The 14,594-nt window shown below is 40.5% G+C and overlaps 1 protein-coding gene across 2 annotated transcripts in view; it reads left to right on the top strand.

Moving 5' to 3' along the window:
- Positions 1–2,288, top strand: part of LOC105675959 (uncharacterized) — a 38,119-nt gene extending 35,831 nt beyond the window's left edge. For both annotated transcript variants that reach the window (XM_067348506.1, XM_067348507.1), the window contains one exon: positions 191–2,288. In XM_067348506.1, coding sequence (XP_067204607.1) covers positions 191–471 — 281 coding nt within the window. In that variant the 3' untranslated portion in view covers positions 472–2,288. The remainder of the gene's footprint in view (positions 1–190) is intronic.
- The last annotated feature ends 12,306 nt before the right edge of the window (positions 2,289–14,594 follow it).

Below are 14,594 nucleotides of genomic sequence, written 5' to 3'. Positions count from 1 at the left end.
ATGAGAAAATATCATGAAAATACTAAATTAAAAAAATTTTCTCTTTATTTTGCCACATAACTTTTTCAATTTGCTATTCTGATTTTGTGCAAAGAAAATAAAAATGTTACTTTAATTAAAAAAAATTTTTTTTTAAATTTATTTTTCGATTTATCAAACAATACAGATTATCTCTCTATATTTTTTTCAGTCAAAACACGAACGACTTCGTCAAATTCCACGACGACGAAGACACCGCGATCGACGTCCGTAAAACCTACGCCTTCCGCACCATCCATCACGACCTTCCGCAGTAGAACGGGACGAAAGTTCCGCACAACCACCGAGAGCGCGAACGGGTTCGCCAGAAGATCGGACGAGGCCGTGCCGGACGCGAACAATTCCTTATCGGAGGACGAGGCCATCGCGTCCGATAGCCGAGCTCTCGAGCTTCTTAGGTCGCTCTACACGATAGCTGCTAAGTGGGGCTGAGGAGCCGCACAATCGACGACCGATCGGAACTACGCGCGCGTCGGCAGACTCGCGAGATGCAGATCTCGCTGGAGTACTAGAAGACGTCCATCTGTCGATACATCGTAGAGTAGATCGTTGCTGTCACCGTGTCACTCCGACTAACCTCAAAATCGAGGGCTCGAAATCGAGCCCGAACGGTGAATCTCGGTTTTGATCTCGGCCCATAAATCGATGCAACAAATAAGAATTTGAATCTGCAAATGTTACCGCGAGAGAAATATCGCACTTCCCAATAGTATTTGATTATCGTTCAGAAATCGGTAATGTGTTGATCGCTAATTCCGACGCGTTCCAAGATTGATCGCTATTACACTTGTGCAGCAGAGAGGAATTGGGAAATTGAGTTTCGGCTTGTTCTCAGATCGATAATACGCCGCTGCGACAATGAAGTTCGATTTAACTTGGGGCCGAGATTGACACCTGCGCTCGCGGATATTAAGTAGGTCGTACAACGACCGGTTTCAGATTGTGATCCGAGTTGGCTGCTTGGTACCCGCGACCGAGCGTAACTCGTGTCGGTTAATATGCGGAGTCCCGATCGATCATCGATCGACAAAATCGCAGTATAATAATTAACCGGTTGTAGTCCGACGTTAAGATTATGTATTGCTCGCCGTCCTTTTCATTACGAATAAAACATCGATCGCCTCGAAGCATCGGCAACTATTACTTGCAAAAAATGCCTGCCATACTTCGTCCCTCCTGTTCAGCGGACGCTGAACGTATTAAATATTCAATTTCACTTTTTCTCATTGTCTTAATAACTTTAAATATTATGCAAGATATTTTACTTATTTTTAATGTGCAACAATATAACAAGATTCGCAATAATATATAAGATTCGTTTAATTGTATTGAACAATCATCCAAGCGCATTACCACGCTATATCTACGTTTGTAAAAAAAATTCAACGAAATTTCACGTAATTGTTTTAATTTAAATCTTGCAATCGTGCAATCGATGCACAAAGATGCAATTATACCTGGAATGAGAAATTAATTCAAACTGCTGATATAGAACTTGAGAGAAACGTTAACATTGTCGATTTCATTATATTCAAAGCGTAATTATATTCATGTAAAACGATAATTGTTCTGCATGCGCAAAGGGGTAAGGATTTTGTACGACTCGTCCTACACTCCTCTCGCAATGTTACCAGGTATATCCTCAATTTGCAACTTGTCTTTGTTGAATTACACGCGTAATTGGCAGAATGTGATGGCACGTGGTGAATTGCACTTGTACGCTTATGGTTATTCGTACCGGTTGAGTTCTACGTGGCACAATTCCACCTTTTCAATGAGACCACTTTCCGGCCTCTTACGAAACCCGTGTTAATTCTCAGACCGTATTAATTCATTCTCCTTCAGCGGTATTAAATTGATGTTCGCGAGTTGCGCGTTGCGTACGAATCTCCATCAGCCGAAAACTGCCGTCGAACTCATGTACGTTCAGTATTACGAAAAGACTCCTGAGAGGGTTCCGCCCAGCTTTTGCCGACGGATCCGTGAAATTATTTATTCAACTTCGCTAATGCGATTCCTACGTACCGGCTAAAACAGTAAGCTACTTGTATCTTGAAATTACGGTGTTGGTAAACGTTCTCTTTCGTTTTGGCGGTTCGAGGTCGGCGATGCGCTTCCGTTGCGATCCCGAAACGTCCAAACGGGGTTCCTAGGTCATTATTTAAGTACGCGATTTAGCGTGTAGTTGTGTCGACTTTATGTAATATACCTTTGTACAGTATGTGAATAAATATATACAGGATTTTGTTTACCTGTGTTTTACCTGCCAAACGTTCCTCATAATTATTTTCTTTATACTTTTCACTCTGGCATAATATTGCGATACACGGTTCGTTACTATATATTTTAAAAGGGTGCAAATGTTACATTTATCGCGTTAAATGTAACTGCTTTAATCATCCATTAAATGCTATATTCGTGCGCTATTTATGGCTCTTAATATAGGTTTTAACATTTAATTGAGATCGTAATAGTGTAATTATATATTATAATTACCCATGTAGCTCATTTATGCGGAGAATGAATTTGCTAATTATTATTTCACGATCACATTAATAATAAATACAATTAGTAAAGTTGCGATTTCGTTTACATTAAAAAAATCCGAGTATTTAATATTTTTTAACAAGTATTTTTAGCTCGTTATAAATTAACTTGTTATAACTAATTTATAACGAGTCAAAAATGTTCACCAAAAAGTCGATGCAAATCCTTAATTAGTCGCTCGAATTAAAAATGCCATTAACATCGAAAGTAATAGAACACCGGATATAAACTTTTGAAGAAGTCGTTTGCTCTCTAAATATATAGACTGCTACAGATGTTAGCGCGGCAATGTGTTAATAAGCCAAGTAGACTAATGAGAGTCATTAATGTTTTTTGCTGCAAGTCCTCGGAAGGACGAGCGTGGAGAAACGGCCACGGTCGTCAACGATTGCGCAAGCACCGTAAGAACAGGGGGGTCTTCCTCTTATTCTTCCTTGTACATATACATCCGGCGATTCGCGCGCGCGCGCACACGCAGACGCGCGTTCGTAAATACACGTTTCTAGGAATCTCGCAGTCCGCGAGCCTTAAGATACTCGGATGCGTTGTTAAAAAATAAATTAACGTGTATTTCGCAATTGACAGATGATAGAATCTACTCTCCGACATCGTAAAAGAATCGCTAAAAGATTTCCGTAATAAAATATGTCATAAAATGGCTGAGAAACGCCGATTCGCATAATTTCACTCGCTCTGACGAGGAAACGGGAGAAGCGAGCGTGGCGCATCGCGAAGACTCGCACCCGGGTCGGAGGCCATTGCAAATGGCTGATTAATATTCTTAAACACTTACCATAGCCAAGGATCATCATAAGCAGGATGCAAGAGCGTTACAAAACCACCCTGCAAGGACGGCACTTGTTCGCGTCACGCTCGATCGCACGATTGCCCCGCGGCTGTTGCCAGAAGCGACAGATCGTAAAGCTCCTGAAAAAGAAAAGAACGGTGAGATCGAGATAACGGTGAAAAACGTATTATTATAATCTAATAGAAATTTCCTCTTTAAACTGCACATTAATATCGAACGTTTTGCAAAATTATTTTTCAAAAAATATATGCTTACACAATTTCTAATTATTTTCCGCTGCGGAAATGATTATTGAAACATATCAGATATCTTTTTGAGCAAATAATAATCCGGAACAAATTTTTAACGATAAATAAATTTGATATCAAGAAAACATATGTAAATGTTGACCAACTTTTCAGGCATGGAGTCTTTCGAATTCAGGTGCCTCGCGTGGCGCAACTTTTGCCTTCGCCGTAATGCGAAAGGACATCCGCCCTCGGCAAGACCTAGACCGATTCGCCGCCTCGACGCAACATATTCAAATTAATGTCCGGAGATCGGTATCCAAACGCGAAGAATTACAAGAGGCAGGAAGAAGATCGTTGCTTCTCCGCTCGAACATTTTGCTTTTTCCGTAATTGTAAATGAAAGAATACAGTGATGTAATTATGCTTGAGCGAGCATCATATTAACTCGCTGGAATTGTCTAAAGTATACAAAACTGTACTAGTCGCCTTAAAAATCATCCGTCATGCTGTTCGCTGCGCTTTTCTCTACTTTTTTACGTAACGTTTTTCGCTACTTTTATACGGAATTTGATCTTTGATTTTCTGGAGTCGATACAAGCATGTTACAAGCTAACAAGATTTACATAATTACTGCCTGTTGATGTTATCGAAAAAAATCTGATAAAGTACTGTTTCGACAGGCGCGAATGCACTTAAAATAACGCTGCAAGGAACGTGCACTGAGCATTCAAGTGCTGTGTAAGATTCAAATATGAAGTAATGACAGTCACTATCGGCACATAACCATTTCGCATAATGGACGGTAATGCCGTGTGAACATGAGCAATTGTCACGGCGAATCACAGGTTAATTCTCTGCGGTAGTATGAAACAAAAACTCCATGTGAAGTGAAAAGAACTGGATCGATAATTTGAGTTTGTCGAACAACTGACTCGGAAATTCAGCTATGGAGAAGGTTAGTTTTATTTCTTTTGAAATACTACGGACTTGCGCGTGTGTTATGTACTGACCTAGTACACTTCCGAACGATTGAAGTTGCGTAAGAACTTTAGTTGTGTAATAGTAATAAATATATATGCTTTTGTAACGAGTTTTTTTTTGTAAAAATTGTTCTTAAATAAAAAATACAATTTTACATAATATTTTTAGTATCCCTTTTAAGAAATTTCCGCATTCTTAGATCATAAATTTTCGCAGCAAGTTATTACTTTTATTTAGTACCTTCGTGCGTTTTCGGACATTAGTGTAACAATTAGGACAATCGAGATGTAGAACATTACAATTTTTCTCCATTATTATACAAAAATTCACGTTTTAATTTTACGGTCAAAAATTTAAATTTACGCTCGTGGAAAAAAAATGGAAAAAAATTTGCCAGCACGAGAATTTAAATAAATCTTTATCCCGGTAGATTTTCCCGGCACATTCGGACTACTTTCAGACTGACTTTCATTGTACAGCCCGAACGGGACATCGGGGATCGAGGCCGGTCCGATTCTGAACGTGGATCTCCCGTCTGTACAATTATCTTCGCGCTCTACTGGTGAGGCGGTAAAAGGTCGCGGTTGATGCAATCGACCACGATATACCCTGCAGAGTACGCGGTTAGATTACGGCGTATTGGCCAATTGCCAGAGCTCAATTAAGGCTTTTTAGTTTTACGAGCGCTTATCGGCCACTCGTAACGTTCAGTGCGTAAATTATTTTTTAAATATGGATCGTATTGCGTACTAAACTCAACATTGCCCATTATGGATAGATTTCTCTATGTGACAACAATACGAGAAAAGCATCGACAGAATTGACGCCGCTCGCCACATGTTTCAATAAACGAAAAGATCGTAGCTGAATAGTTTATTAGCACAAAAAACAGTGCTTTTATTTTTTTTATTCCTTGTATAAAGACTTATTTTCTCAACTAATGTAAACAGTAGAAACACTTACTAAAGTTCTTATATTATAATTTTAACATTTTTATATTTATTGCAATCATCGCGTGTTCGGTTAAAGAAAAGGTTAAAACTGCTAACCAGCTATTACAGTTAGAGGTACAATAATTTTTAGAAAGAAACATTATGATTTACATCCCAATTGATCATGAGAAAATTATCGGTTTTAACGAGCGCTCCACTGGCGAGATGTACTCACCATAAAACTTGTTGAAAAATGAGTGTTAATTGTCTTTTTTTTTCTACAGCTGTATAAAAATTAATATTTATTCTTTCTTTATCTATGAAGAAACCAAGGAAGTTAGCCAGTTTCGCGTGTATATTATTAACAGCATTACACATCTGGTGTATTGACATTATCACAGTGTTTAAAATTGGTTATAGCCACTTATGACGGAGTTGCCAAATTAGGATAAACTTTTGCATTTACATAACCAAACATTAATAACGATGATCGACGAAAGCTCAATTACGCGACCAGAAGCGTATACTTCGCGCTGGACCGTGTGCCATTTCTCCGGCGAGCGCGTTTACCGAGCGCTTTCACCGCGCCGGTGCTCATGCATACCGATTCGGATCGCTGCCTCTTTTTAGCATTGATGACATGGTGTGTTACCGAATCTCGAGCGATCTCCCTCCTCGTGTGGGAGGGGAAACAAATAATGGTAGAGGTCACATGCGCGCGCGGATGAGGCAACCAGCGCGGGATGTTAATTAACCCGTAATTGCGGAGTCACTCTTTCTCGAGCACTTTCATTCAATGCGAATGCCGAATGATTCGTCTACTTTACGTATCGGGAGAAGAAGTAAAATGAGCCTATTTCACACATGTTAGCGCATTCTTGGCCTGCCGTGATTACACTTCGCGGACGAGCTATTTCTCAAACGAAGGTTCACACCACGTATTTAAAGCCGAATACGCCTATATTATTCTCGGCCTATGATAATCCAGGGCTGGGCATTCACGTCTTTTAATGTTTGAGAAACGATGCGTGCGCGGTTTGCTCAATATAAATTAACAGAGAGAGGTGTAATAATAATATCGCAATAACATTGCGATAATAAGCAATCTTATTTGTAACTGTATCTTTTAATCACTGACGATTGCATCAAAAGTGTGATGATAATGATTAATGGTTCATATTTCAAATGTGAGAAAGATAAACTTCCTATCGTTAATAATAACATTTATGGCGGTATTTTATCGGACAAATAAAGTTCAGAATTAGACAACAACAATTTGCGGTAGATTAAATTAAGTAAAATTTTTTTTCCGACCTCTCGCTTTACGACAATGTGCCGCAATTGGCTCCGATTCGATTAATAGCGATTTTCTTATTTGCCGCCGGAAAATATGTCGATGGAAGGACAAACCTGATCGAACCCTGGCGAGAATCCCGTTCGCTGTAATAATCAAATAACAAGTCTCGCTGTCGGGAGATAAATCAAGTCTCAGATTGTTTCAGTAATGAAATTAAGAGGCTTCCAGCGTGCCTCGTAGAGTAAACATCATTCCTTTGTTCTGAATGAATTTAAAAATTCTTTCTGTGCACATCCTCCGGCATTATCCCGACCGCGCGTCATAATTTATGCGAACAACGGCGCGCGGCGATCCCGGCGCTGCCCTCATCGATCATCCCCGACGTCTGCTGAAGACGTCAGGAGAGGTTACATCTCGAGTGCCTGCGCGGAGCGCCGCGGTTTGCATCCGACTCGTAGCGAACGAGCCGCGCACACCTCTCGCAGGCCTATTACGGCAGATGATGCACCGCGCGCGACTTTCTCCCCAATTCAACTGCATTCCGTCGTAGATCGCGCTCGTTAGCTACGGTCGCCTCGTCTGCGCGCGGATGCGCCGGCTGAATCCTCCTGTGTTACTCTCATCCACGAGGCGCTGGGTTCCGCGACCGCACCGGGCGCGTACCGCTTTAATGGAAAGTATGCCAACCGTTCGTGCGCGCGCGCGCGCGCGCGCGTGCAAACAAGAGGAGGATGAGTCGCGATCAGATTATCCGATAATAATATCGGCAAGTCTTTGTTGTGGCGGTTGAGTCCGGGCGAGCGCAATCATGCGTGTCCCGTCTAGGCGCGAGCCTGTCATCGTGGGTGTCGGAGGATGACGGCGAGAGTCCCTGAAAGATTCTTTGTGTTCGGCGTTTGATTATTTATCCTTCTGCGGTAGCTCTAAGGCGCAAACATCAGTTTTGTGATTTATAACATTCATCCGAGCGATAAGACAACTTTTTATTTATTATAACGGAAAGTGGGTCATCCGATCTTCTCACAGATTAATTAACAGGAAATGAAATTTTTTCATTTATCGTGAGAGAACTCATTTTTGTCATATTTTTGCAAAATGCGCTCTTGTGCAAGATGTACCTACACGATAATATTTTGCTTTTTTTCAATCGATTTTATATTTTAATAAAAATTTTATTTGAGATTTGCGAATGTGAAAGTACTCAATATTGGAAATTCACAATTTGCGATGAATTTTGTGTACTTGAATTTTGCTAGAAATTTGCGAACAGCAAATATTTAAAATAGAGGGCCTTAGCCGAGAGACGATACACACTTTCTAGCTCATTCTCTGCAGGGAACGTGAAAAGATGAAAAAGATAACTGAAATACCACATTCAACAGCCGCGTTGTACACGCACGCAATCGCATGATTTAGGATCATCAATTAATTTTATGGTGACGTTGTACATACACGGCATTCACGCGATTTACACTGCTACTGTGTCATTTGTTCCGGGATACATTTCTAAGCGCGTAGTGTGCCTATTAATCAAGTTTAATGGCGATTATTCGCCACTCTAACACGCCCTGGAAAAACGGTGCGCAAACTTTTGTTTTTATCGTCCGCATAAATCGCGCGAGATGATTGTTCCGTGCGATTATCCAGTACATAGAACGGCCAAAAGTTGTATGTCACGAAACAATATGGCATTATATCATCGCTGCGCGCAATCGCGGTGCGGAATTTCTCTCATTAAGTCAAAAGATTTCAGAATTATAGAATCGGAATGTCATACCGACACTCGCAACGCCACGGTAATCGATAATTCCCGTTGTCGTAACTCGGAGGAAAGTGAAATCATATGTTTGCACTGCATGAAGAAGCGATATTGCATCGGAGTGTTATTACTGTATCTGAGAGCGTGCCGTTATGCGATTGATCGCACTGTCGGCTGTTCACGTTGTCGTATATCTCCGTTTGTAAAGACGAGTTTGTTATTAAGACCGCTCGATTCGTACGATACAGGAATTCACTTTATGCGCCGCGAGAATCGAGGTCTTTTGCGCCGTTTACGATCCTTTTGTTTCTTAATGATGATTGGTGGTGTGACGCGGCAATTATGCAACCGTGTGCGATGTATGCAATAATTTACATTACTGAAAAGAGTTCTTACATCGTATATCTGGCGAAGTTGATTAAGTTTGTTTCGCGTTTGATTTTCAATCCTTCATATTCTTTCTTCCGTCCTTGATCCGTAAATGGTTAAATTTTGTAATGTGCGGCATCTAATAATCGATATCCAATCATCCGTGAAAATAATTGAGTTTATAATCGAGGGAACTTGTAAAAAAGATAAAAGTACATTTACATCTTTTACAATTGTTGCACTTTATCTTAAAAAATATTTTCATTTAAAAGTTTAATAGATTTTATAAATTTAATCGTGACAACTGTAAAATACAAATACTGATTTTACGGGCAATGTGACTTTTTAAAAAGTACGATATAAAGTTAAATATATATTTATAAATCATAACTTCGTATACATATTTCAAATGATGCTTTTTGTTCAGGACGACGCTGTTGAATTTGCAGCAAATGTTCAGAGATTAATGTCTGTTTCCCCAGCCGCGGTGAAATCTGCAAGACTAATCAGTACAAACGCTCCTTCTTACTCTTAATAATAGTGATTTATCGCGCTGGTCGACGTACGTGCGCGTAGATATTTGTAATGAGTCCGCGGTCTCCAAGTGAATCGCGGCGATCATCGCCTCGCATTAATACTCGCGGAATCCTGCGTTTCATCGGCTGTAATTACATCATTTGTAAATATAGATGCGTTTCGGAAATAAACCTATATATAAAAAGAACGTCAATTAAGTACTCGATTAAATACGTCAAGTATGCACAGCTCTGCTAAAGTTGGCGGGATTAAAACTGAAAGACAAACAGAGCTACCAGACAGAGCTTTCCTCGTATCATTTGTTTCTTTGTCGCAATATGACATAATCTGTACGTTTGCATCTCGTAATGAGCGCATGCTGAGCGCAAATTTGATGAAAATAAACTGCGAGCGATCGGCGACCGCGCGTGAGACACTCAACTACTAACGGGCAACGATTTATTCGTGCACCATTGAATTTTTCGCGCTTGATCGCGAATGAATAATCCGTGTAATAGATCAGATAATAAGCAATTGAGCAAACGCAACGTGGATAGTCATTAAAAGGCCATTAGCTCGCGCACTTCTCATACGTGCCGATGAAATATCTTCTCCGTCCAAGTATCATCGATGATCGATGTCGTCGGCAGCGCTATATGTAGGAATTTAAGAAAGTTTACAGATTTTTTTAAAATTTCTTATATTTCTTCTATAGCTCTTGATGCACCACAGTCGCTTCAAAATCATTTTTGAACGCAGTTAAAGCTAATATCTCTGCAGTCGGTATGAAAAGTAATGGCTTGACTTTTTCATTTCAAACATTAATCTTTTCCAGATTCGATAAAATCTACCCCATTTCACGAGAATCTTTACTATGGAGAAAACAAGTCGTTAGTTTTTCTTAAGAACTGTCTAGAAACGAAATTTCACATTCTTTGCGATAGATTTGATTTGAAATTTTGTACAATTGCACACTATTGGCAATTAATATGAGAAGTAATTGATTATGAAACATAATATATTCAAAGAAAGAAGATAAAATGTAATAAATAAAATAAAATTTTTTGCTAGATTTAATTATTCGAAGTGTTGCTGCAAGTGTTACTTCAAAGTAATGATTTCAAGATAAATTTGCCAAGAGGCTCTTTTTTCACAACGTTATCTAGCTCCGCAATTAAACATTCTATCAAGCATTCGCCAAGGAAAAATCGACTCCGGATTCGCGTAATAAATTACTATTATTAAGAGTAAGAGCGAGCGTTTGCATCGATTAGCGTTTCGCCATGACTAGGGAAGCATCCCCCATTAACCTTTGAATATCCGTCTTAGAACTGCGGACTTTGATGGAATAATGACTCAAAATGCGAGGCAGAATTTTAGCAGAATCCACAGATAAAAATATACATGTGCACTATTTTGCTCTGCTTCTATTTGTTTTCCGCTCGGGAAAGGTCAGCATATTTAAAAGCGCTGTAACTGCAGTCTATGTTAAAGTGTCCTGCTTTCGGCGGCTGCATAGAACTAGGATCAATAATGGCTTTTCTTGATAAGAAGGGCGTTTCAGAAAAGAGGGGACGAGAGACGAGAGCTGCTACAGCATGTTTTCGTTCCTTTCTTTGTAAGTTCCGAGTTACGCGCGCGCCGTCGTCGCGCTATCGGTTTATGCCGCCGATATCGATTCCCGCCGCCACACAGTGCCATGTGCACAATCGCGAGAGAAGTCGTTAACAGACGAACAATATTCTCTCAGATGCGCGATTATCTACGCGAGTCATCGACTTCTGCAAATTTCCACCGGTGTCCGTATGCTAAGTACCTGTCGGCGCTTTTTTTTTTCTCCCGCCGCCGGCTTGAACGATGACTTCTGCGATTCGAGAGCCTCACGTAAGACGTTAGTCACGCTGGCAGCGCTGATACATCGATCGAATGGTTCGTCCCAGTTTCGTAAAAGATCGGATCATGTGATGGTCGTCTCTGTGCATCCGCCGGCGTGCCGCTCACGCTTTCTTCTGTCATCGGCGCTCATCTAATGTAACGGAGAAAGCGCTCTGTCGTAATATCAGCATCTAATCGCGCTCCTTTTAGGTTCCTGGTAAGGCGCCTGGTTGTCCGGTGCATTTATTATCGCGCGCTTCATTATAAGGAGGAGAAGATTATGCCAAACGAGTTGCAATCAGCAAAGCCGCGTTTAGCGTGGGCCAACAATGCCGCAGTCGAGGAAGAATAGCGCGGCCAGATGATATATACAGGGTCACAGTTCGATCACGGTAATAAGTAATTTACATGTAAACGTGGGTCAAGCTTCATTCAGATTCATCTCGAAATCCGCAGTTCAAGCAGGGTCATCGCGCTAGAGCGATTTCTCAGAAGACTTCACGGAGATCATTTTCTCAAGCGACTTAATTAGTAGAAGTGCGTTTTAAAAATGCACGTTGGCATAAAATAAACAGAGCCTTCCACACAAGTTTTTATATTCACGAATAATTAAAATAAATTACTGCAATTTTTTATCAATTATATATGCATTTAGCGGAGTTGTAAGCTCGTTTTTAAAGCAAACGATTAATCAACCATCACTTAATTATATTTAAATGCGCTTACGAATGCTACACTTTCTTTACTTCTGCATCAAGCCTCTCGCTCAGAGGTCACGATCCATTAGGAAACTCCATTTAAAGAGTGAATCAAGTCGCAAGCCGATTTGGACCGCACGGCAAACGGTCGGGCACAGCCGAAAGGTATAAATAGCGTCGTTTGCTCAATCCGTTATTGTTCAGCCGATAAACGAAGTCATCTTCCGATTGCTCTTCACGATTCGATCGTTCCGTGCCGATGAAATTTACCGGTCGATCAGTCATGAGCTGTGCCAGTGCGAGGCAGTATACACGGTACTGCATTTCGCGTTATTGGCAGATCCCGAATTACACGCTTCGACAATGTGTCTACCGCGAATAGATGTGCGGCGAGAACGGCCCTGACAATGACGATTACTGACCCCACGAACCGGTTGCGCGGTGCCTTGCATCGCGCGACGTTTGGTGTTGCACGCACCGATTGAAACCCGTTTGGCCTTTCCGATCGCGCTTCATCGTGATATCGCCGCCCACCCAAAGCTTCTGCTTCGCAGCTGAGACGCAGCGCAATTGTTCTATTATAATTGCGGTTTGACTATTTACATTCATTAATGCTACGACGAGTCATTTGCACAGCGTATTGACTTTTGTCGATCGCGAAGAAAGTGATTTTTTAATAAAACTGAATTATTCAATAATGTATAAGCGAGAATTTTTAATTAAAAACAGCAGCTCCGAGTTTGTCAAAGAATCTGTAATTGAAAAGCAAATAATTTATTCTGCCATTATGCGTGATGACTGGACAGCTTTGCGCAACGACGCGCGATATTTTGCGGCGTGCACTTTAATTTATCATGTAAATTCAAAAGCTCGAAGTATGTCGATTCTAGCCGATACCATAAGGCGAGCGCCGTTTAGTCCGCGATTCGTAAAATTTACAAAGGCGAACGTATTGCCTTAACCGAACATTCCCGTAACACTTGGTCATTTGCAATTTACAATCTACAGAAATTGCATAAATCGCCTTGCAATATTGGCTGCGCCATCTGCTGCCCGTCGTTTTTCGTCCTATTTCCCGTGACAGCGGATTTCATCGTCCATATCGTATCACGGAGATGCAATAATGCAGTCGGTAGTTGAAGAGCTGACAAATTTCGTCATCGCTGCATCTCCGTCGGCGTGCCCATCGAGCGATACCCTGTAAGGTACACGCGCATCACTCGAGGCAGCAAATTACAAAAAAGATTACGTTTTGAGTGTACGCGCGTCCATTGCGCAAGGGATATTAATTCCTAATAGTTCAATTTACCATTAAATTTACCAGGCGTTATACACTGTGATTACACGCTGATACTCTCCATCTTAAGCTGAAAAAAACTTGCACATCGATCTTCTTGTATTTTTCTGAAAAAAAAAAAATAGAGCGTTTAGTTTTCGCTCTATTATTCACGCCGTATCGATTACTGTTATTACTTCAAAAGTTATTCCAACATATGCGATTATAATTATAAAGCTTCACTTTTACAAGAATAATTTATTTAACCTTTATTTTTTCTTCAGTGATTGTTGGATGATTAATTTGTACGATGTTAAGTAACAAATTGTTATCTTGTAAAAAGTATTTTACAAATCGCATCTAAAAGCCCGGTGCACCTCTGCTTGATACAATCATCACTGAACAGGATTTTCTTCGCTTGACTGATACATTAGTTATTCCCATTATGCATGAGTGAGCTCAATTACGCACGCCAATTAACTATACATAAGGTAATAGTGGATAAGAGAAAAACGAGTCCCAGTAGAGACGGTATACGTCTATGTCTATACTTTCTCGTAACGAAAATAGTCAACGACTACGTGACTGTCGTGGAATCGGTACCAGCTGCAAAAGGTCGAGTTGTAAGTCAGATCTGTTAACAGGTGATCCGTCACTATCATCCGCTCTAATGGTCTACTTTTCGAGCAAGATGGTCCGCGTGCCATCCAAGGTTGGCTTGCGTCACAGGCCGGTAATTTCCAGGCGGTGCGCGCGCGGCGCCTTCTCATTAGTTTCTACATTTTTCACACGACCATCGCCTTGCGCTTGTTGCACCAAATAAGCGCAAGCGAGACCATCCGCGGGTACATATATTCACGGGACCTTCGTCGTGGTACGCTGACGAAACAGAATTCGCGTTTCGTGCCGGATTCATCCATTATATATTCATGAAGTGAATCATAATGTATTACGTTATACATTTTCAATTTGCATCGCGCTTTTATCTCGCAGCCTTTTGATTATCTCTTAATGCAACAGGAAGAAGATTTATTTTCGGCACGTGTCGCCGTCACGAGGAAATATATTTCCAAGACAGATTTTTTGATAAATGTAAAGCCGCAATATATATCTTGTTCAGCGAGCATTAAATGGAAAGCATAGTTATGCTGTTTAATATTAATAATTATAAAATTTTTAACATTAAAATTGATGTACTTATAACTAAAAAATAAAATGATTAATATTAAATAAATTGTAACGGAAATTTCAGGAATAAAAGCTAATT

The sequence above is a fragment of the Linepithema humile genome, chromosome 2 (assembly GCF_040581485.1).
Source record: "Linepithema humile isolate Giens D197 chromosome 2, Lhum_UNIL_v1.0, whole genome shotgun sequence".
Taxonomy (NCBI): Eukaryota; Metazoa; Arthropoda; class Insecta; order Hymenoptera; family Formicidae; genus Linepithema; species Linepithema humile.
The sequence above is the reverse complement of the archived record's forward strand: the minus strand, read 5'-3'. Positions and strand labels throughout refer to the sequence as shown.